At 67.2% G+C, this 22,518-nt stretch overlaps 4 protein-coding genes across 9 annotated transcripts in view; all 4 read right to left on the minus strand.

The window, feature by feature from the left end:
- Positions 1 to 216: 216 nt before the first annotated feature.
- LOXL4 (lysyl oxidase like 4) lies at positions 217 to 6,334 on the minus strand. Its single transcript, XM_030030412.2, is given in 16 exon segments — positions 217 to 669; positions 773 to 884; positions 1,095 to 1,231; positions 1,331 to 1,446; positions 1,711 to 1,954; positions 2,089 to 2,251; positions 2,455 to 2,622; positions 2,936 to 3,090; positions 3,361 to 3,544; positions 3,693 to 3,909; positions 4,034 to 4,072; positions 4,641 to 4,852; positions 4,998 to 5,033; positions 5,035 to 5,177; positions 5,376 to 5,662; positions 6,260 to 6,334. Coding segments are annotated over 15 exon segments (2,277 nt in total). The 5' UTR covers positions 5,656 to 5,662; positions 6,260 to 6,334; the 3' UTR covers positions 217 to 598.
- A 2,324-nt stretch (positions 6,335 to 8,658) lies between these two features.
- On the minus strand, positions 8,659 to 13,582 carry PYROXD2 (pyridine nucleotide-disulphide oxidoreductase domain 2). Its single transcript, XM_030031475.2, is given in 17 exon segments — positions 8,659 to 9,045; positions 9,264 to 9,384; positions 9,491 to 9,597; positions 9,760 to 9,914; positions 10,049 to 10,205; positions 10,316 to 10,388; positions 10,490 to 10,624; positions 10,716 to 10,857; positions 11,279 to 11,376; positions 11,488 to 11,549; positions 11,787 to 11,940; positions 12,084 to 12,170; positions 12,172 to 12,231; positions 12,343 to 12,416; positions 12,497 to 12,590; positions 12,836 to 12,855; positions 13,294 to 13,582. Coding segments are annotated over 17 exon segments (1,788 nt in total). The 5' UTR covers positions 13,472 to 13,582; the 3' UTR covers positions 8,659 to 8,974.
- A 1,071-nt stretch (positions 13,583 to 14,653) lies between these two features.
- Positions 14,654 to 19,561, minus strand: HPS1 (HPS1 biogenesis of lysosomal organelles complex 3 subunit 1). 5 transcript variants are annotated; one of them, XM_030031423.2, is made up of 18 exons: positions 19,364 to 19,561; positions 19,144 to 19,281; positions 18,934 to 19,076; positions 18,596 to 18,704; positions 18,236 to 18,396; positions 18,051 to 18,153; positions 17,845 to 17,949; positions 17,684 to 17,753; positions 17,507 to 17,574; positions 16,742 to 16,909; positions 16,491 to 16,667; positions 16,352 to 16,419; positions 16,095 to 16,217; positions 15,927 to 15,992; positions 15,588 to 15,732; positions 15,377 to 15,490; positions 15,155 to 15,237; positions 14,654 to 14,872 (listed from the first exon to the last, which is right to left on the minus strand). In XM_030031423.2, exons 1-18 carry the CDS (start codon positions 19,460 to 19,462, stop codon positions 14,710 to 14,712), a joined length of 2,103 nt encoding a protein of 700 aa, XP_029887283.1. In that variant the 5' UTR covers positions 19,463 to 19,561; the 3' UTR covers positions 14,654 to 14,709. The 5 variants fall into 5 exon arrangements, 4 of the variants coding, with proteins under 4 accessions (XP_029887283.1, XP_029887282.1, XP_029887280.1 ...); XM_030031422.1 differs by having other exon boundaries at positions 17,684 to 17,756; XM_030031420.1 differs by having other exon boundaries at positions 17,845 to 17,952.
- A 192-nt stretch (positions 19,562 to 19,753) lies between these two features.
- Positions 19,754 to 22,518, minus strand: part of HPSE2 (heparanase 2 (inactive)) — a 113,624-nt gene continuing 110,859 nt past the window's right edge. For both annotated transcript variants that reach the window (XM_030029821.2, XM_030029822.2), the window contains 3 exons: positions 21,930 to 22,075; positions 20,784 to 20,930; positions 19,754 to 20,701 (listed from right to left, as the gene is read on the minus strand). In XM_030029821.2, the coding sequence (XP_029885681.1) occupies positions 20,536 to 20,701; positions 20,784 to 20,930; positions 21,930 to 22,075 (459 nt within the window). In that variant the 3' untranslated portion in view covers positions 19,754 to 20,535. The remainder of the gene's footprint in view (positions 20,702 to 20,783; positions 20,931 to 21,929; positions 22,076 to 22,518) is intronic.

Here is a 22,518-nt window from a genome sequence, read left to right on the forward strand (position 1 = left end):
GCCACTTGGCACTGGCCACACGCAGGCAGCTGGTGAGCTGGTGGCCCTGGGTGGCAGAGAGGGGACACTGCCTGGCTGGGGACACATCACCTAGACCAGGGTCGTTCCCGGCTGGGAACTGGCTTCACGGTCCTGGTGAGGAAGAGCGCAGGGGAAGAAGCAGAGGATGGTGGGGGTGATAAGGGGTACCCCCTCTCCCATAGCACAGCACCTGTCTCCCATTGCACAGCACCTTTATTGAAGACAGGACTGGTGCACAGGTAGCAGTGGCCAGGTCCTGTCCTGAGTCTGCTGGGGCAGGGGGGGCCAGGCGGGCAGGCTGAGGTAGTCGTCCTGGGAGGCACTGGAGCCACGGAGGTGGGGGCTGCTGAGGTACTGGGCTCCTCTCGCAGGTCCCACTGGCAGCGCAGAGCTGGGCACCCCTGGGTGCTCCCCTCCGGCCCCAGTGCTCATCTCCATCTTCTGCAGCAGCATCAATAAGTACAAGAGTCTTCGAGTCCCTGAGCTCAGGCTGGTGCTGCTGGGGCGCAGGGGCTGGGCACGGGAGCCGGGCTGCCCTGCGGCACTGCTGGGAGCATGCCGGTGTTGGAAGGGGGGGTCACACAAGGTTGTTGGCCAGGCGCTCCTGTCGCTCCAGATCGTTCACCACGTCGGCGCCATAGGCATCACCTGGGGACAGTGATGGCATGGGGCGGGGGGGACAGGACCTGCGGCACCCCCAGCCCCATTGCCTCCCCCCTGCCCTGCCCCCTCTGCTCCCATCCCTCCATACTTGTGTGGCAGCCATGCATCCAGACACGCTGCCCGTCGTACTTGCACCGGCACCGCATCACGTTGTTGGAGAAGTCTGACTCAGCCACCTCATGCTTGGGGTTCACGACCACCTGGGGAGAGCAAGGGGCAGGGCTGGGGTCACTGCTGGGCCCCCCAGAGTGCCACTGTCCCTTGGCCAGGCAGGGCCGTGGCATGCACCGTGGGGTGCAGAGCAGCACGCCGATGTGCAGGGTGAGGGGCGCTGGTGGTGCCCATGGAGGGTGGCCCCCAGCCCTGAGCTCCAGTGGCTCGGCGTCCCCCCTGCCCCTCCATCCCCCTACCTGGAAGGTGTAGCTGCCCGGCGGCACGTCAGTGATGTCAATCCACTGGCAGTCGATGTCGTGGCGGTAGGTGTCCCAGCACCCCACGCTCACCCCCTGCTCCCCAAAGTTGGCACAGGCGAAGCGTCGCTGCAGCCCTGCGGGAGGGGGGGGAAGGTGAGAGAGGGCACAGGCAGAGTCCCCCTTGGGGAGCAGGAGGCGGGGGGGTTGCTGGCAGCTCTGCAGCTGGCACCTACCCTCGGGGCAGTTGGTGTCCTCCAGGCAAAAGCTGGCCTTGTGCCCTTCGGCCACCTTGGAGCCGTTGAGCGTCAGCAGGTCATAGTGGGTGAAGACCTCGATGCTGTGGAAGTGCCTGCAGGGACAGGGGCTGAGCACGGGGCCGGTGCCTGGCCAGGGACCACGCAGCCGGCCCAGCCGCCCAGCCGGGAGCAGGCAGCACCCAGAGGCTCTGAGCAAATTACAGCCCTGAAGCCAAATAAAGCCGTAATGACAGTGCCAGTGCAGACGCTGCCAATTACCCCGGGTGGGCCAGCCTCTGTGGGACGGATGCCACCGTGCCCTGCCTGGCCCGGGGAGAGGGCAGCTCCCTGCCAGCTCCTGCCCACGGGCCACTCACCGGTGGCACTGGTGCCAGGTCCAGGCGTGGCGCCCCATCTTGGGTCGGAAATCGGCTCTGCCCAGGTTGTGGATCTGGGAGGAGAAGCGGAGGAGGCGGCGGTGGCCGTAGGGCCAGTGCATGTGGTCGGCGGAGCGGGAGAGGCAGCGCTCCTCGTGTGCGCAGTACAGCAGCTCCAGCGGCCGGTCCTCTAGGTAGGCTGTCTCCTGCACCAGCTGGGCGTTCATCACCAGGTCCGGGGCATCTGGCACAGAGGGGGTCAGTGGGGACGGAGCAGGCGATCCCCACCCCCCATAGCCCCCCCCGGCCTCCCCCCCTCTGTGCCAGGAGAAGGGGGTGCTCCCACCCAGGGGTACCCCGTGGGCTCCCAGTACTCACGGGCGGTGCAGGTGACCCCCGCCGAGAAGCGTCCCCCGCCACTGGGGCAGTGGACGGGGCCGTGGCGCTGGCACTGCTGGAGGGCCAGCTCGGTGCCGGCACAGCGCACCCCGCTCATCACCACCTGGGCGGCGTCGGGGCTGCCTGCCCAGTACCACGTCTCCTGGGCAGAGGAGGAGCACAGCGCTCGGACCAGCCCTCGCACCCCCTGCCAGCACCCACCCTGCCTCCCCCGCCAGCTCCCCTGCCCCAGCACTGCCACCAGGGCTTGTCCCCCTGGGCTGTCCCCTCCCAGAGCCCCACGCTCACGCTACGCGTCCTGTTGGACCCCTCACAGCCCAGGCCCCAGGCTGGGACCCCGCTCACCTGGAGGGCATGGCTGGCAAAGCCCAGCCCCAGCTGCCTGCAGACGACCATGGCCTCGTTCAGCCCCCACTGTGCACCGCACACTGCGCCCCACTGCAGCCGCCCCTGCACCGGCGCCAGCACCTCCACCACACCCTCCTCGGGGCTGCGGCCCCCGGCCAGCCGCACCTGCGGGCAAAGAGGGGCTGAGCTGGAGCGTGGGGCAGACCCCCAGCCCTCCCACCTGGCACTGCCATGGGGCAGGCAGCCCCATGCATCCAGCTGAACATCTCCCCCACGTTCCTTTTCCTCCTTTCCTCCCCACAGGACCAGTTTTGCCACCGGCTCATCCTGCAGACCCCCATCAGCGTGCTGCTCTGTGTTCCCCCGACCCCTGGGCCGCCCTGGGACTGCTCTGAGCATCCACACCGGGCACAGAGCTTGGGGCGCAGGGGCTGTGCAATGGGGCTCCACAGGCTCTGGGGAGGAGGCAGGGGCTCACCTGGGTCTGGAAGTCCATGTGGGGCACATGGCAGCGGACGGCGGCATCAGCCTCGTGCCGGCACCCGCTCCGCTCAGCGTCCTGGAAGCGGCACTCGCCCAGGGACTGCTCGTGGCCAGTGCACCGTACCTCGCTCATGTGGATGGGCCCCAGGCCTGAAGCAGGGGGGGAGGGTCAGCGCTCCCTGCTTCGTGCCCATCATGGAGCAGGGAGGACTCCCACCCTCCTTCCCCAGACTGGGCGTTCCCTATGGGAACAGGGCTGCCCATGGCAGGAACGGCCAGGGGAGCCCCATCCCAGTGCAGGCTGGAGCTGCCTGGACATCCCAGGATGCTCCAGCAGCGCCCAGTAAACCAGGGGCTTTCCCCATCGTGCCCCCCCAAGCCCAGTGGCACCCTGAGTCCCCGCCACACCACCCGCCTCACCTTGGCCCATCTGGGCTCCCACCAGGGCCTGCTTCGCTGTCCCGTAGCCCAGCTGCCGGCACACCACGCTGGCCGCGGCCAGGTCCCACTGCTTGTCACACACGGTGCCCCACTGCCCGTGGCGCAGCACCTCCACCCGGCCCTCACCGGCATGGGTGCCCGCTCGCAGTCGCACTGGGAGCACCTGGGCATGGGGAGCAGCCGGTCAGTGGCCGCAGGGCACGGCCGCCTGCCTGCACCACGGGCACGAGTGCAAACAGGGTGGCCGGGTGCTGCCCGGCTCCAGGACCCTCCGTCGGCAGGATGGGGTGCGGGTCCGTGCCAGGGCTCACCTTTCCTGGGGAGGTCTTGCTCCTGCCCTTGCCCTTGCCCTTCTGGAAGGTAGGGCCGGGGAGGCAGCTGACGATGGCGTGCATGCCGTGGGGGCAGGCTTGCTGGCGGGGGGCCGGTGGGGCCACCTGTGTGGGGCAGCGGGCCAGGTGGGGCTCCGTGCCCTGGCACCGCACCTTGTGGACCCAGAAGCTGTTCTTCTGGCTGAGGGACTTCAGGCTGTCAAGGGAGACGAGCAGGGACCGGCATCAGCTTGGGTGCCAGAGACTCTCCCCTACCCAACACCCGTGCTGGGTGCCCACCCAGGGTGCTCCTGCCCACCCTGCCCAGGGCTGAGCCCTACCTGGAGTTGGGGTCCTTCAGCTTCATGTTCCAGAGCTTCCTGTGGGTGCATAGAGCCAGGAGGTCAGGGGGGGCCATGCTGACCCTGCAGGGCTCCAGACCCCCACCGAATCATCCCTGCCCTCACCAGCACCCCGTGGCAGGAGCTGGAGCTGTGGGGTCCTCCCACAGCATGGCAGGGTGAGGACAGGTCCTCTCCCCACTGGCAATTACCATGCCAAGCCCGGCTATGCCGTGCCCCGGCAGGACTGCGTGACTCCTGGCACCGGCAGGGGCTCATTACAGGCTGTATTTATAGCCCCATCCCGAGGCAGGGGTGGAGGGGCCCACGGCCACTTGCCTCTCCTCTCCTTCCACCCACGCTTTGCCAGCACCGGCTGATGACCGTCCCCACAGACCCCTGGCTGCTGCCGAGCCCAGCTCTGCCCCTCGTCGAGGCCCCAAGAAGGGGACCTAGGCATGGAGAGGCCATACCAGCACCCTGCACAACCACCCACATGTGCATCCCTTCCCTGACACCCCCTGGTCTCTTGCCCCCACAGCAAGTCCAGCCAGGCACCCTGCCCCACGTGCCCCATGGCTGTGATGAAGGTCTCCCGCATTCCTACCGGTAAAAGCTGGTGTTGACGTGCTTCTCCCGGGGGAAGCCCAGCATCCCGCAGACCACGCGACTGTTGTTCCTGGTCCAGCCAGCATCGCACACCTGCCTCCAGCGCCCGTTGTGCTTCACCTCCACGGCACCCTCCGTCACCGGCATGCTCAGCTTGGCTCGCGCCAGGATGGGCTTGAGCCGCACCTCCTCCAGGCTCAGCCCCGGCACCTGCCGCAGTGGGCACGGGGGTGGGCACGGGGGCTCCAGCATCGAGGGCAGGGTGTTCAGGATGGGGACAAGGGGAAGGGGACCTGCTCCAGTCCCCCTGCTGTACCCTGCTGGGCACAGAGGAACCCCATGGCCCCCCTCTCACCTCTCCCAGGTGACCAGAGGTGGCGGCCTGGGGGGGGGCTGCCGGGCAGGCGCTGTCCCGAGCACACCACGCCGGCATCCTCGCCATGGTGGCAGTCGCTGGTGCCCCAGCCGTTGTGGACGCACTCCGCCAGGGAGCCCTCGCTGCCCCCGCACCGCACGTTGTCCAGCCAGATGGGGCCTGGGGGGACACACGCAGGGCTGGGTGTCACCGTTTGGGGGGGTCCTCATCTCCCTCCCCAGCACCATGGGCCACATCCAGTGCCCCCCCCGCAGGCTGCCTGCACCCACAGCCCCCCGGGCAGGCTCCCCCAGCTAGCGCTAAGCACGCTGCCCTCACCAGGACCCCCTGCCACCCCATTCCCCACCTGCCCCCTACCTTCCCCTTGGCCGTAGGTGGCACTATGGGTCCAGGTGACGGCCGCGGTGTAGCCCAGCTGCCGGCAGGCGACGGTGGCCGCGTGGAAGTCGAAGCCGTCATCGCAGACGGTGCCCCAGCGCCCCTGGTACAGCACCTCCAGCCGGCCCTCCCCGGCCGACCCCCGCGGCCCCGCCAGCCGCAGCTGCACCGGGGCTGGCTCCTGCCCGCTGGGGACCACCCAGCACAGCAGCAGCACCAGCGGCAGCAGGATGGGTCTAGCAGCAGCTGGCATCACCATTGTGGTCCTGGGGTGGGATGCCTGGGGACAGCCTGACACTGAGCCCTTGGGGACCATGGCAGGGTGGGGAGTGGTGCTGCAGCCCCCGCCCCATGCCCCAGGAACTGGGTGATGGTAGAGGGATATCATGCGCCCTCACACAGTGCTGACATCCCTGTCCCTGTGCTGCGGGGGATGCTGGGGCTGGTCCCTGCCATGCACAGCTCACAGCATCCCCCACCCTGGGGCTCAGCCCCAGCCCCACACCCACCTGCCCCTCACTGGGCTCACTCAGCCCTGGCACAGCCCTCCCAGGTACACACAGCCCCACACGCAGCCCTGGCTGCAAACAGCCGCGAGCAGCCCCACAAATGCTGCCCTGCCCCTGTTGGTTCCTGCCTGCCCCATGCTTCGGGCCATGGGTGGGGGTCCCACAGAGCCCCCCTTTATCCCCAGTGTGAACCCTCTGCCGGACACCAGGGTCCCCTCCCCATCCTGCGCACAACCCCTGTCCCCCATCACCCCACCTCTCCCCCTGCATCCCCACTCAGAGCACTAGTAGGTTGCTGCCCCCCTCCCCCCAGGTGCCCAGAACCCCCCCTCCGGGGCCATCCTCGGCACTCACCCTGGCAGCGGGTGACGGAGGAGGACAGGCAGCAGCGTGGGGCAGGCAGTGGCGAGGGGACGCGGCGCTGGCTCGCACCGGCCTCCAGCAGCTCTCCTGCTGCTGAGCACCGCCTGCCGCTGTTTTTATGGTGTGGTGGGGTGGGCCGCCCCGGGTGGGGGCCCACGCTGCCCAGCCTGGCCCCGGCCCCCCCGCACCGTGCCTGGAGCCCAGCCCTGCACCCTGCCCCCCCCCCCCCCCCCCCCCCCAGCCCTCCTCTGCCACCCTGGGGCAAACCTGCCCCTGCCCCAAACCCTGCCTCTCCCCCCCCCCCAGCTTGGGGGGGTACGAGTACCTCTGGGATAGCCCCTGCTTGGACCCCCTCCCCCGAATGAACCCAATGCACCCAGCCAGGGATGCCCCCCCCTCCCCCCAGCACCACTGCACCATGGGGGCAGCCCCCAGCCAGGCAGAGCATGGGTTTTCTGGGGGTGACAAACTGCCACACTAGGGACACCCCAAAAGGACACCCCTTGCCCCTTCCTACCCCACACAGCAGCTCAAGCAGGCATGCAGGCATGGGGTGCCTGGTGCTGCTGCAATGGGGCCAGGACTTGGGGGGGGGGGGGGGCACAGAGAGCAGGGGAGGCTGTGGGGTGGGACTGGGAGCCCAGAGCAGGGTCCTCCCGGGGCTCAGGGCATCACCTGGGCCATCCCTGAGCCAGGCGGGCTGCAGGGGTCCCCAAGCACAGCCCCACTCCATGGGACATGGAGATGGAGGATGCCCGTCGTCCCCCCCGACCTGCCCCGAGAGCAACCTCTGGCTTGGGGTGCTGCCAGTCCCTGGGGCACTCCGCTGCCCACCCGCCCCGCCGTGCCACACCATGGGACGGGGAAAAACAGGAAGCCCTGTGCCCTCTCTGTGGCCAAGGGCTGGCCAGGAATGTGCCGAAGCAGCTGGTTCCTGCCAGGAGGAGCCAGGATCAACACGTCCGAGAATAGCGCGTGAGCTCATCGCCACGTCCGGCGGGAGCCTCCAGCACCCCCGGGCGTGCAGGGGTGCACAGCCCCGGGACCCCCCTTGCAGGGCACCCTCATCCCAGCCTTATGCCCCAGCCGGGCTCAGGGCACACGCTGGAGCTTCTCCTGGGGTGGGGATCCCTGGCCAGCCTCAACATGGGGGCCGCAGAAAGCCCTGGGGAAGGGCAGGGCTGGGGCCAGCAGTGGAGCCCATGACTCATTGGTGTCTCGACGTTTTGGAACTCAATTACCCAAGTGTGAGGCCAGGAGCACCCCTGAGCCCCCCCAAGGCAGATGCCGGCAGGGGTGCAGGGCAGGCGGGTGCTGGGTCCCACTCCCAGCTCTGCCTCTGCTCCTGGGGGCAGCAGGAAGAGGGCAGCGGGGGGGTCCGGTGGGCTCTCCCACACCTGGGACCTGCCAGCCTAAACCCGCAGTAGTGGGGGCACTGCGTCCCGCTGCTCAGCGTGACCGTGGTAGGCTGGAGGTGCCCCCCCCCGCTGTCATCCCCCTCGCTGCCACCCCTCGGGGCTCACTGGGTGCCAGCACCTGCAGCCCCCAGCAGCCAACAACGACAGCAGCTAAAAATACCTTGCCGGCAGCAGGGCAGCCCCGTGCGCGGGAAGCTGTGGGCAGCGGGGGGGGGGGCGTGCGGGGCTATTCTCAGAGGGCTGCGGGACTATTCCTGGCCGGTCAATATTGATTCAGCCAGCTCAGGTGCAACAGCTCAGCCCGGCAGCACCGTATTTAGGGCCCGGTGGGAGGCGAGGCGGGCGGCTGAATCGGGAGCATTGTCCGAGGGAGGAAGAGGGCAGGGAGAGGATGTGAGCTCTGTAATCTTCAGCGAGCGGCTCCCGGCAGCGGCCCGGGAGAGGGGCACACCCCGGGCCTGCCGCCGGCTGAGGGGTGGCCAGCCAGAGCCGCTGGGCTGCACGGAGCGTCTGCCCTGCGGATGGAGGAATGGGGACAGAACGCGTGCCGGCAGCTCCTGGCAGGAGTGGGGGGGTGTGTGGGGCACAGGGGGGCGGCTGCCGGTCCTGGCTCCTGCAGTCTCTGAGCTGCTGGGTGACCGGCTGCTGTACGAACAGACACCGAGGGCTCCAGGTGGCAAAGCAGGTCTCAGGCAGCTCCCCGGTTCCCTGCCTGTTCTAGGCACCTTGGAGTGGTCCGGGAGAGCCCGGGGCTGGGTGCCTCCAGCCAAATAGCTCTGCATGCACCTGAGCCCGCATCAGTAAGCGGAGGAGAGGGCGAGAGGCTGGTTGTCCCCGTTCACTGCTCTGGGACGTGCCTGTCCCCTCTGGCAGCTCCCCCAGGGCTGCATCACCAGCCACAGTGCAGCCCCCCCACGCCAGCACGTTGGGAGCTGCACGAAGAGCTGAAAAACCACAGCGAGAGTGCTCAAAGACAGATGCCGCGCCAGGGTTTATTTCCATAGGTGCAGGCAGGGGCTGAGCAGGACTCGTCATGGCTGCCCCGTGCCCAGGAGCCACCCGGGCAAGGCTGGGCTGCGGCAGGCTGGGAGCAGCCCCGTGTGCAAGGTGACAGTAGCAACTGGGAGCACAAGAGACCCTGCCAGCCTGCGCACCCCAGCTCTTAGGGGATACTGCTGCCCTGTGGTGCCTGGGAAGCAAGTTGGGGACGGGCAGGGCTCTGCATGGGATCAACACTGCTCGCTGCAGCTACAACCCTGCATAGGTGAAGTCGGTGTCACTGCTGCCATCACAGGTGCCTGAAGTCCTGGAGGGCCACCCGGGCAGCATTACGTCCTGCTGCTCCCATCACTCCTCCTCCTGCAAGAGAGCAGAAATGGGGAGTGGTGGGCAGCCCCAGCCCCAGGAGATGGGGCCCAGGGCTGCATCAGCGGAGCTGCCCCACCTCCCTGCCCATGCGAGGGCAGAGAGGGGAGTGGATACCCCCCCCGCCCCATGCTGCCCTTGCACCTCTTCCACATGCCCCTGCCCTCCTCCTGCAGCCCCCCAGGAGGTTTCTGGCTCCCAGCCCTGCTCACCAGGATGGGCTCCACTTCCACACAGGTACAAGCCGGGAATTGGGGACCGGTAGCCTGAGTAGGATGGTACCGGCCGGGCAAAGTACAGCTGGTCCAGAGACATCCCTCCGTGGAAGATGTTCTGCAAGCAGAGCTCTGCGTAAGCTGGCTGTGCCTGGCCCAGGGCTGTGTGCCCACCAGTGCTGGCACCAGACTGATACTCAGAGCTGAGCCCGCATGGTACCCACCCCGCCGGGCAGCCCGAAGATCCTCTCCAGGTCTGGTGGTGTCAGGATGTCCCTGCCGATGACGGATGCCTTGAACCCCGGGGCATAGGCTTCTATGCAGTCAAACACTAGAGGAGGGTGGAGGGACTGGCCGGCAGCTTGGGGGGACATGTTGGCTGCCCCCTGAGCACCTCCAGAGTGGCTCTGCCCACAGGCAGGGACCAGCGGTCCTGGTGTTACCTGGGTCCGTGTATGCATTACTTACCCACGTCCACATATGCATTACATACCCGTGTCTGCGTATGCATTTCTGGCCTGCTCATCCCAGGGCCGCCCACCCGCCAGCACAGAGGGGGTGTACTGGGTGAAGAGGGACACGACATGGCAGCCCCTTGGGGCCAGCCCTGGGTCCAGCGCCGAGGGGATGCAGAGCTCGATCATGGGCCTGGGGGAGCAGGGCATCAGCTGGGCAGGCAGAGGGGAGACCCAGCCACCCCAAACCTCTTCCCCCAGCATCACCCGCCATGGCTGTCCTACCCTTTCCCCAGGGCACTGAGGTGTGCCAGTGCAGGCTCCTACCTGCTGGAGGGGTGCCCGTGGGTGGCCTCAGTGAAAGCCTGGTGCAGGAGGTGGGTGCCCTCGCAGTTGAGATGGATGGAGCACTGGTGGTGGGGCAGGGGCTGGCCGTCACGGGCATTGGGGGCAGCCAGGAAGCTGGGCAGCCGATCCACCGCCACTGGGCACAGGACGGGGGGACAGGGGAGGCAGGGTGCAGCCTCTTGCTGAGCCCGGTGCCAGCGTCCCTCCAGCAGGGCTGGCGACGGAGGCGGCCCCACCAGTACCTACCATTGATCTTGGTGACAGGGGAGCGCGTGTCAACCTGCTGGATCTGCTGGACAAAATCCTTCGGCAGCTGCTCCTGGGGTGGGAGATGCCAGTGCAGAGGCTGGCTGTGAGGGGGCACTGTGGCCGGGGGCACGCTGCCACATCAAGTCCCCACCGGCCCCACGTGCCCTGTACCTGGGAGATGAGCTCCAGGAAGGTGATTTGGGGGGAGGCGTTGGACAGCACCAGTTTGCTCCTCACCTCCGTCCCGTCCTGCAGCGTGACGCCCTGTGCCCGCCCGTCCCTGCCCACCAGCACGTGGCACACCGCCTGGGCAAGCGGAGGGGACAGGACTTCACCAAGAGCATCCCCGCTGCCTGCAGGCCGGCCAGGCAGCTCCCTGCGCCCAGACACCCCATACCTTCTCAGCAAAGATGTGGGCTCCCCGGGCAGCTGCTGCACGGGCGATGGCTTGGGACAGGGCCCCCATCCCACCAGCCACGTAGCCCCAGGCCCCCCGCTGTCCCTCCAGCTCACCCATCACATGGTGCAACAGCACGTACCTGCGGTGGCAGGACCACAGGTTAGCCTTTGGCCAAAGGGAGGGGTCTGTCACCTGCATGGGCATAGTGAGGGTGGTGCCATGGCCCCCATAGATAGGACCATGCCAGCTCATAGGATGCCAACTTAGTTACAGGGAGCACCCACCGGCCGGGACTTGACCCAGCCTGGGGACCAAGGTGTCCAACCAGCAAAGGGGCAGGTGGGGACCACTCAGGAGAGACATATAGCAGCGATGCGGGGCAGCCCCTTGCCCAGCCCCAACCCCTGGGCCACCCCGGCAAGGCCGAGCCGGTGGCAGGAGGGAGAGGCAGTGGGGCAGGGCATGGGGTACTGGGGCGCAGCAGAACCAAGGAGCTGTTGGCACAGAGGATGGCATGAGGAGACGGTGCAGCCGTGAGCCCCAGGGATAGGGACCCTCACCCGCTGCCAGGAGTGTGGGGGCTGGCCATGGCTCCAATCACCGCGTCAGTAGCCAGAGTTGCCTTCAGGGGCTCCGACTCAAACCATTGATCCAGGATCTGGCCCAGGAGAAAAAGAGCACGAGGCTCAGGGTGGGGGGCTGCCGCAGTGCCCTCGCAGGCAGGCAGCGAGGCAGCCGGTGGCTCCACACCACTACTGCTGGCGCTCACCTTGGAGATGGGGGCTGTGAGCACCTCGTAATAGCGGGGCAGCTGCTGCCCCAGTGCCAGCCCTGGGGATGGAGAAGAGGTGTGAGACCTGCATGGCTCTGCCAGGGCCAGCTGCCCATGCCTGGCTGGGTTTTGGGGGTCAGGTGGTGGGACCAAGGTGGGCAAGCCTGCCAGAGCCTACCAGCCCAGCTGGTGCTCCTGAGAAGCCTGTGTCCTGGGAAGGGGCAGCTCTGCATTGCCTGCCCCAGGTGCAGGCAAATACCCTTTGCCATTGGGGGCCTTTGGCATCCCAGACGTACCTGCCCGCAGCAGGGGTTGGAGGGCTCGCAGGGCCCTGAGCCGCTGGAGCAGGGAGCCCTGCCCCAGGGCAGCTGTATCCACCGGCGGGGCATCCAGCAGCGGGTCGAGGGCTGACACCAAGCCCCCCATGAACGCTTCGTACTCAGGGTAAGCCTGAAAAGGGGATAGAGGGGGGACAACAGGGACTGCGCCACAGTGGGTGCAGTGGATACTCCACCCAGGAGCATCCCTGCCACTCCGAGGGCAGGGCAGGCCCTTGGGACCTTTGCCATGCTGGGTGCATGCCCCTGTGGTACCTGGGCATCCTTCTGGGAGAACTGAGCGATCTGCCGCTGGGTCTGGGCCATGTTGTGCCCCAGAAGGAGGGAGCGGGGGGGGGCTCCTGTCCTCTAGGAGCGGGGTGAAGGAGTAGGGGTCCCGCGGGAGCACCCTCAGACCGTGCCGCTGCAAGACAAGGATGGCAGGACCCACCCTGCGGGGACAGCTTGGCAGCAGGCTCACCCCGTCAGCATGCCGGCAGGGGCCGGCAGCCCGGCGAGGGACGGGTGCCGGTACCTGCAGCTCCAGCTCGGTGTAGATCTGCGGCCGCAGCAGGCTGAGCAGGTATGATGCCCGGGAGAACTTGAAGCCTGGAAGACGTGGGACAGTGAGGGGTGCCCGTGCCCAGGGCTGGCCAGGGGCAGGGGGGGCAAGGGTCGTGCAGGGGTACCTGGCACGATCTCCTCCGTGACGGCCGCGCCGCCCAGCACGTGGCGTTTCTCCAGCACGGCCGTGCGCACCCCTGCCTGCTGCAGGTAGGCAGCCTGCGGGGAGCACGGCATCGCGCTGCCCGTCCATACAGGTGGAAGGTATCTTCATCACCCCGAGCACCTTCTTGCACGTGGTGCCCCCCTCAGCAGGGAGGGCCCCGCTCCCCACAGCCCTGTGGGAGCCCCCAGCCCCATGGGCACTGCCACCAAGACCCTCCCTTGCCCACAGCGTAGACCCTCCCGGGTTCCCCACTGTCCCCTGGGGATGGAGGAGACAGCACCCTGCTCTTGGTACTCACTGCCACCAGCCCGTTGTGCCCTGCAAGGAGAGAGGGAGGTGAGCAGAGCCCGGCGTCAGGGCAGTCCCACAGCACAGAGCACCCTGCCACACCTGGGGCACAGGGCTGCCACAACCCCCCGAATAACAGGGTTCTGGACATGGGGATAGAGGTGACAGGGAGCATCCTCCCCTGGCCCTAGAGCCCTGGCCCTAATAGCGCAGGGGAGGGGGGAAAGAGGTGCTCAAGGCAGATGCCCCAGCTGTGCTCTGCATGCTGGGGGGCTGCAATGTGTGCCTGGCCGTGCCAGAGTCCTGTATCCTCCCTGGCACAAGGAGCATGCCAGGGGTCTGCAACGTGCCCACCACCTCTGTGGTCCCCACCTGGCCACCAGCCCTCCATCTGCCCCAGGGGAAGGGCACCTGGGGGTCCCTGCTAGCTCCCCGCAGCCCAGCACTGGGTCCCTCGCCTTGTGTTACCTGCCCCGATCACCACCGCGTCGTACTCCCGCTGCAGCTGGTCTGCTGCCCCGGCGTGGGCCAGCCGCGCTCCCGACAGCCCCGGGGACAGATGCCAGCCCCACAGCCAGTGGGAAGGGCAGCCCGTGCCCAGTCTTGCCCAGAGCCCAGCTGTCCTCACCCCGCAGTGCCTGGCCATGGCTGCCCTGCGCCCGGCAGCCTGGACTTTGCTTTCGTGGCGGAACTTTTCCCAGAGCTTCCGGGCACGGGGAGGGGACGGGGGGCCAAGGCAGGGGACGCCTTGGCGCAGGGCCGGACGCTGTGTCCCAGGGCTTGCGGGCACACACCAAGCACTGCCCTGCCGGTGCTGCCCACAGCAAGGCGGTCACCCTGGCAGACTGTTGCTGGGGGCTTGCGGCGGGGCTGGAGACCAGCCCCAGTGCTGAGAAGGCGACAGGGCCAGATCCTGCCAGGTGCTCCCCAGCCTGTACCCCAGGAAGGTGCTGGGCAGGCAGGCAGGGCCTGAGAGGCCCCCCAGCCCCTGTTCTGCTCCAAGGAGGACCCAGGTGCACATGGCTGGGGTGATGGGCCAACAAACACTGCAGGACAGGAGCTTGGCTCCCCTCAAGCATGCAAGCCCCAAGCACAGCCCTGAGAGCAGTGGGAAAAGGGGCAGCTTGAGGGTGAGCTTGGCCCCAAACTCAGCGCTGTTGCTTGGCAGGGCAAATTCCTGTCCAGCAGGACGGGGCAAAGGCCCTGCTGTGGTCCAGTGCTCCCTGAACCATTGTCCCCAGCCCCAGCGAGTGGCACAGCGGGGACCGGAGTCCCTCTGGGCTGGCCCCATCCCCAGCTGTGCCCAGGGGGGTTTGCATGTGCAAATGTGCCTGGGAAACCCATTAGCTGCTTCAGCTTTACCCCCTGTTCACAGCTAAGCTCAGCCCTGTGGCTGACTGGTGGCTGGGAGCCCGGGTGCAGGGAAGGGGGTGCAGGACAGGCTGCACCTCCCCAGTGCCTGCCAAGCCCCGGAGGGCCCCAGAGCTGCCATTTGGGGATGAGGGGGAAGGGGCACACACCCCGGGCCATTCCTCTACGCAGGTTTGGCTACACCATTTTGTTCTCCGGCCAAAGCCTGGCGGTGATGCCAAGCCAATGCTATAAATCCTACTTTGGAAACGCACTTTTCAGCGAGATGGTGATTTGCCAACAACCTCTCAGCCCCACTCTCCGCCTGTCCCTGGAGGCTGCTGGGTGCCAGCGAAGCCCGCGGGGAGCGGGGAGGCAGGCAGTGCCAGCCCCAGCCGGGCTGGGGAACAGGAAGGCTGCCCGTGGCTGCCTGCAGCCACAGCCGACGACGCACAGACACTGAGAAAGCAGCCCAGGCGCCGGGAACACCCACACACCCGCTTTAATCCTGGCCCCGAGGTGGCTGGAGGCAGGTCAGAGCAGGGGGATGCGGGAGGGCTCCCAGAGGCGCCGGGCCAAGTCGCAGGCCTGCTGGACCACGAGCTCAGAGGGGATGATGCCCAGGTGCACGGTCAGCAGCTCGTAGCACTTCACCACCTCTGCCTGGTGGTTCTTGCTGTAGTAACGCAGCAGCTTCCTGGGGAGAAGACAACAGGGGGCTTGGCAGGCACAGCGCAGACCGGCACCCTCTTTCTAACCACCTTCCTCCTAGAAAGTCCCTGGCAAGGACAGAGCGCCCGTCCACTGGCAGGACCATGGCAACAGGCTGGGGAGATGGGCTGGTGCAACCCCAGTGACACCACAGCACTGGGACCACCCTGCAGCAACATCCCAGCGTGGACAGCATCGCCCACAGGGACCCCCGTGCTAGCACAGCCCCGGGCCCTCGTGCCAAACCGCAGGGCTGGGGGCTGCTCACCTGTAGTAGTCTCCTGCCAGCATCCCAATGGGAGCAGAATCATCGGAGAGAACTGGCACCTCCATCACCTCCAGCTTGTAGCCCTGGGGAGAGATGACAGCAGAGGACAGGAGCAAGGAAGGGATCGCTGAGGAGCCGGAGCCGGCTGTGTCTACAGCCCTGTTCTCTGCCCCCAGAAGGTGCTGGGGGAGAGGGGCTCAGCCCCTTCCTGGCCCCACATACCAGCTCGTTCTCAAACCAGAGGAAGTAGGAGCAGCAGTAGTCGCCATCCTGCAGGACGAGTGTTGTGTAGCCCTTCTGCAGGTACCGCCGGGCCAATGCGATCAGCGACCAGACCTGAGGGACAAGGGGCACCTGAAGCCTGAGCAGAAAACCCTCCAACTGTCACCCACTCCTGTGATCCCCATCCCACCCCTAGCCCCACGAGCAGTACCTTCTTCTTGATGAAGGTGGCCAGGGGGCCCTTGCCCAGCTCTGAGCTGGACTTCTCTGTCAGGCTGAGCGATGGTGCCATCATCTGCCCGGCCGTGCGGTCCACATAGATGAAGTGCACCAGGCCAGGAAAGTCCTCCAGGTACGTGGGATGGGTTAAGGGTGTCCAACAACTTTGGTACCCTTCCAGGACAGCCCGAGCCTGGGGGAAACCGCCTTCACCCACCACACTCATCCCCTTAAACCCAGTGCTTGGGGGACAGGGCCCAACTCCCACCTCTGCTACCCCCTTGGGGACCCCTCCTCGCTGGGCTGGGTTCCCAGCCGCAGGGACGGGTATGACACCATGGTGATATTGCGCCTGCTCTTCACCAGCAGAAAGTCCCGCCAGTCCAGCAGCTTCTCCCTGCCGAGAAGAGGCGCGATGAGAGGCCGGGACCCCCTAAGCCCCACCACAGCTGAGTGTGGGGCAGCCCCCCGGGGATGCCGGCCACCCCCATGCACTCACCTCATCAGTTTCTGGGCACGGTCCCGCAGCCCCTGGGACAGGCTGTGGCCAGTGGAGGCCAGGAAGAGCTGGCGATACACAGAGCAGAGCTGCCGCTTCACATTGGCCACTGCCTGCAGCAGCCTGAGCCAGGAGACACAGACGGTGCCGAGTTTGGCCCCTGGGTCCCCAGCGCCATAGGGACAGCTGTGCCGCCCCCCAGGCTGGGAAAGGTCCCTGCCTGCCCCGGAGACTTTCTCTGGCCACCCCATACTCACTCCAGGGAGCTCCCAGGCTCGCTCCGGGAAAATATCTTGTTCTTGAAGTCCACCCAGGTGTTCTGCAACTAGAGAGAGAGAGGGCTCAGTGTCAGGCTGCGGGGACAGCAGGACAGGGTCCTCGCATCCACACTCCCACCTGGATGTCCTGCCCGCTCAGCTTCTTCACAAACTTGTCCATCCGCTGCCGCAGCTCAGCCAGGAACGGGTAGGAGCGTGGGGCTCCCACCTCCGGCCCCTCTTCCAGCTTCCTTTCCAGCACCAGGAAACCATCCAGCAGCTGGTACAAGGTGACGGCCACCTGGGTCGTGGGGCCCTGCCAGGGAGGGGAGAGGTGGGTCAGCCAGGACCGAACCCAACATCGCTTCCCTCACCTTAGAGGCAGCTCACCTTGGTCAGGAGGACGAGGGAGATGCCCGGCCAGAGCGGGAGGCAGTGCATGGTGTGCGGCAGCAAGGGGCAATAACCCTCCCGCAGGTTGGCATCCAGGAAGATCCTTCTGGGGTTTGAAGCTTCAGGGACTAGAGGCCCCAAGGTCTGGAGCAAGTCCTCTGCCATCTGGGGAAAGATGGGAGATGCTCAGCCCCCCACGGGGATGAGACAGGCTGCACCAACCCAGGATGCTCTGGAGGGTCACAGCAATGCCCTGAAAGCTGCACCCAGGCACAACTGAACTGAAGGAGCTGGAGGGGCCACGTGGCAAAAGATCAGCAGTGGGGAAAGTGCCCAGAGACCCCAAAAGAGCAGCAGATAGAGGGGAAGCCACTTGCAAAGACAGAGGTTGCAAATGCCTTATGCTGAGGCTACCACTTGGTTGCAGAGTGTGTGAGGCTCTGCGGCATCCGTCAGGGAAGCAGCCCAGAAAGCCCAGAGGCAGCAGAGGGAGACACCAGACTGCTCTGAGGCAGCCCTGGCCCCTCTGTGCTGACAGCTCTGGACAGGGAGACTGTAAAGAATGTCTCAGAGAGGGTGATCAGAGCTGTCACAGTCATGCACAACATGGGGGACGCAGGGCACATCCCCAGTCCTAGAGCCTGGGGCACCCACAGCCGCAGCACAGCGAGGGACGAGTGACGAGGACCAGAGACCGCAAAGAGCACCAGGACAGGCTGAGGAGGTGTGGAGCTGGGAGGGACTGCAGGACCCCTTGCTCACCTGGACATCTGCAGCGTCTGCCTCCCCGGTGCCCAGCATCTCAGCGCCCTCTGACCAGCTCTCGCTGCCTGCAGGGAGCACAGCAGGTCGCCCTCCCTGCCAGCTCCCCACACAGCCCCGAAGCCTCTGCAGGGCTGTGGGGCACAGGGCAGGGCTGCTGCCTGGCTGGGCACTCACCCGTGCTGTGCCTGCCCGGTGAGGGCTGAGGCGTGTAGTAGACCTCGGGCGCGGAGAGATCATCTGTGTCCTGCTGGCGAGGATGGCTGGGTCAGCAACGGGAGCAATGCAGGCAGCCCAGCCAGAGTCCCACCCGGCAGCTCCCGATCCCAGGAACTCACCTGATCATCCGAGTCCTTCTCCGCAGCTCCATGGGAGCCAGGGCCGCTCATGGGGATGCTCTCACTTCTCTTGGGTCCCTGGGGCAGCAGCTTCCCTGCCGTGGCCTTCCGAAAAGAGGGAAGAAAAAAAATCAAGCCCTGGCCACCAAGGCATCATCCTGCAGGGGCACCCCAACCTGCTGCCCCCCCCACCAACTCTGGAGCACCTGGGGGCCGAGCTCCTCCTCGGTGCTCTGGCTGGGGTACAGGTCCTGCACCAGGAGGATGAGGACGAGCAGGTCGGCAGGGCGGATGGAGCTGGCGTTGCGGCTGTGGGCCAGAGAAGGGAAGGGTCATCCAGGAGGGCGAGCGGCTGCCCTGGGGAGGGCGGCAGGGACGGGGACGGGCGCACCTGGAGTAGAAGGCCAGCAGCTTGGTGTGCACCAGGAGGAAGGCATGGCCCACCTCGTCGCCGCCACGCTCGGGGCTGGTGTTGATGTACTGCACCACCTGCCGCTCCAGGAATTCGATGCACTGCTCGCACAGCTGAGGATGGATCAGCCGCTCCACGGCCTGGGGTGCAGGTTGGGGGGAAGGCTGCTGAGTCCCCCCAGACCCAGCCACGCAGCCCCGGGGGCAGGTCTGAGCTTCCACAGCTCCAGGGAGCTGCCCCAAAGTCCCCAGCCCAGAACCTTTCCCACACCCCGGGACTCCATGCAGCCTCACATCCCTGGGATGCCCTGAAGGCGAGGGACACCCCGGGGCACGGTACCTCCACCGCAAAGCTCTGGTCCTCCTCCCGCAGGCGGCTGTAGGTCTCCAGCAGGCCCCGCAACAGGCTCCAGACACGCTCCCGCTGCTCCGAATCGGCCGGCCGCAACCTGCAACGACCAGAGTGTGAGAGCTGAGAGCCAACCATCACCTCCCCGGGTGGGACGGGCACCCCAAAACCCAGCTGCAGCCCAGCAGGCAGGGGGTCCTGCTGCAAAGCGGGGGTCCCAGCTTGGAGACACCCACTCCCACCCCCCCGGGGCTGCGTGAAGGCACCGCTTGGCAGCTGCCCTGGCACCCCGGCGTGCCAGCCCGTGCCAGCCGGCCGTGCCCGCTCACTCCTTGCGGATGAGGTGGGAGTCGAGGGTGACGAGGCCGCAGTGAGCCTCCACCAAGCGCCGCAGCACGAACAGCGTCCGGCGCAGGTCGTCCTCGCTCTCCGTCCCGTCGCCGTTCACCGCGATGTACAGGCAGTCCCCAAACTGCAACCGGCGAGCGGGGTCAGGTGGGGGCCAGCCGGGGCACCCCGGTCCCCGGTACCGGCCCTACCATGTGCAGGACGTGGAGGTGCCGCCCGCGCTCGGTCGCGAAGCAGGTGTAGGTGTCGGCGAGCTTCTCCAGCAGTGCGGCGCAGGAGATGATGAGGGGGGCGAAGAGGGTGTTGAGGCTGTCCTCCAGCGCCGGGCCCTGGGGCACACGCTCCCGGGTCAGCGCCCACGCACGACCGCGCACCCCCTCCCCGCACCCGCGCCGCCCCGTCCCGCCCCACCTGCCCGGCGTGGGGCGGCCGCAGCCGGCGGAGGAAGGCGGCATCGGCCCAGTAGAAGAGCAGCTCGGCCGCGGTGCTGGCGATCAGGACGCAGCGCATGGCCCGGCCCGGCCCGACCCCGCGGCAGCAGCGACGACGGCGGCGGCGGCGGCGGCGGCGGGGGGCACCGGGACCGCGCGGCTCCGCCCGCCCCGCGCCGCTTCCTGCTCCGCCGCGCGTGACCGCCGCGCCCACGCGCGCAGCGCCCCCGCCGGCCCGGCGCGGCCCTGCACCGCGGCACCCTGCCCGCCCCGGCCCCGGCCCCGGCCCCGGCCCCGGCCCCGGTCCCCGGTCCCCGGCCCCGGTGCTGCCCCGCTCCCGGCCCGTGGCGGACAGAAGACGCCGGCGCGGTTGACAGCCCAACTTTATTTACACCTCCGGTAGCGCCTCGGCGCGTCCCGGCTGCTCCCGCCCGCCACACCGCCCCTCTCCCGGGCAGAACACACTCACGGCCCGGCGGCCGCCGGGGCTGACCGCCGGCCCCGCCTCCCGCCGCTCCGCCCCGCCTCGGGCCGTATAATTTAATTATCAACATTTCCAGCGGCGGACCCTCGAGCACCGCCCCGGGGCGGACCCCGGCCCCCCTTCTCCCGGCCCGCCCTGCCCGCGGCATCCCCGCGCCGGTCCCGGCCGGGCTGGCGGCAGCCCGGCGGCAGCAGAGGGAGCTGCTTCCATGCGCTTGCTGCACCGGCAGCGCTGACCGTCGCCCGAGAAGGCGCAGAGGAAAGGGGGACCCGGCTGCGGGAGGGGTCACCCTGAGGGGCAGCGGGACTTGGGGGGGCCGGGGAGGGTGCCCAGCCCAGGCCTCCGCACCCCAGCCCTCCCCAGCAGCCGGTGGGCACCGGAGCCCGGGTGCTTCTCGCAGCTTGTGGGACGGATCGCGGCAGGCCCTGCCAATTCGCCGTCGCACCGCTCCGGCGGGATGGTGGCCGGGGCCAAGCAGAGCTCTGCGGTCACGGGGCGGGAGAGGGTGCCAAGCCGGAGGGCATCCAGGGTGTGAGGACGAGGGCATGGCGCGGCGCCTGCCCGATGCGGCCCTGCTGCGAGGCTGTGCGGGCTGCCGAGGAGGCAGCGTGTCCTGGGGAGTGCGTGGGGGCAGAAGCGGGGCCGGCGGGTCCGTTCTGGGCCGTGGGCTATCGGTACCGGCAGGCCAGCGCGTTCACGTTCTTCACCACGTAGAAGCTCATGGTCAGCGGGGGGATGACCAGGGTGCGGCCGGCCCGCAGCGGACGAGGCTTTAGCTCGGGCAGGGTCCCATCGTCCACCATGGCCAGGGGCTGCCCGTTGAGCTGGACCAACCTGAGGGACCAGGAGAGGGTGAGGGTGGTGGCATCGAGGACGGGGTGGCAGTGGCAGCCCCAGCCGCCAGCATCACACTTACTTAGAGTGGAGCCCGTCCTTGCCGTAGGGCTGCAGCAGGTACTGGTGGACGATCTTATCCCGCAGCGTCCCCGCCAACTTGATTTTCTTCCGGGAGCGATGTAGGTTGATGATGTAAAGGGTGATGGACCCCCGGACGTAGTTGTGGCTGCAAAGGGGAGAGCGGGAGCTGAGGGGCATGTTGGCACATGCCCCGGGAGCAACCGCCTCCAAGAAGTGGTTTGGGGGTTTCTGCAAGAACTGGCCTCATGCAGCCATCCGGAGGGGTCGTTACTGTCCTGGCTGCCCCTCCACAGGGAGATGCCACCTCCCCATCACGAAGCCCGGCTCCGCAATGATGGCTTTTCAGTTTTCCCCTCCCCTCCTCAGCCAGCGGTGGCATGGCTCAAGGGGGTGCCGTGCCAGTGTCTGGAGCCGGGGGGTGGCGGTCCCAGGGCAGCCCCCCCAGGGCCTCACAAGGAGGAGGCTGAGAACGGAGGGGAGCTCTGTGCGCAAGTGGCGTCTGCCCCCGCCGCCCTGGGCACCTAACTGACAGGTCCAGACACTGATCCTCTGTCCCTGCCTAATCAGGCAGCCCCAAACAAAGGCTATAAAGCACTTTGCACCTGTCAGTTACTGGACAAGGTTTCCTACCGAGCTGGAGGCATGTTGAAAGCATCTGGACTGTGTAAAGAAACAGACTCTCCTCCTCCACAATAGCAACTTGTGTCTGCGGAGGAGGTGGCCGCCCCCACCCCAGCTTGCTGGGGCGCTTTCAAAGACCTTATCAGCGAAACAATAACCAGGCCGGGCTCCCCGGCAGCGCGGCCCGGCGGGTAACCCGACCGACTGGGGGCCCCTCGTGTGAAATCCACTCCCTTGATCTCTGCTGCTGGGGCTGCTCGGCAGCCACCGCACCGGCCCCGGCCGGCCCCGTTCCCAGGCGCGGGCTTGCCATGACTTTCATCGGAGGCATCACTGTTTCTGCGCGCTCCCTCCACCACTGCAGCAGCCAGAGCAGTGCCCGAGCGAGTCCCCTGGGAAGCCAATCTGCTTTGCCGGAGCCAAACTCTGGGCTCCTGCCCCAGCATGTCCTCAGTGGTCCCCATGTCCTGGGGGTCCTGCTTATCCCCACCCTGCAGCCCCCAGCCTCCCTCGCTCTGCTTACTTGTGGTAGCTGGTGCAGTGGGCGTAAATACGGAGCTTGTCGCGAATGACCCTGCCGGGCCGGGGTTTCCTCTGGAGACCGGCCACGTGGATCGCCAGGACCTTGGGACCGATGAGGCGCTTGTAGAGCAGGGACAGCCAGTAGTCCTGGGGGGCAGAGGGGAGAGTCAGCAGCACAACGGTCCCCCCGACTCACAGCAGGAGCGGGCAGGAGAGGCTGGCTCCCTTGCTTACAGCCTAGCAAAATTTTGGGTGTTGGGGTGAAAATGTGTGCCAGATGTCTGCCTTGGGGTGAGCTTTTTTTGTGCAGTCCAAGCCAAAATGGCATCGCTGTTTCCAGGAAAGAGATTTAAGGGAGGAATACATTGTTTTGCCCATGCTGAGAGACACTGATACCCTCTAAAGGAGCTCAGCTTTTGGCTGGGCTGCAGAGCGTGGGGAGCGGCATGGATGCCCTTGCATGTTCCCATGGACCCGCACGTAGCCATGCTGCGGACCTGTGTACTAGCTCCAGCTGATGCACGCAGGATGGTGATGTCTCTGGAGCAGGCAGGCCACCCTCCAGCCCACTCTCTACATGGGGCTGGAGC

This window comes from Aquila chrysaetos, chromosome 11 (assembly GCF_900496995.4).
Source record: "Aquila chrysaetos chrysaetos chromosome 11, bAquChr1.4, whole genome shotgun sequence".
Classification (NCBI taxonomy): domain Eukaryota; kingdom Metazoa; phylum Chordata; class Aves; order Accipitriformes; family Accipitridae; genus Aquila; species Aquila chrysaetos.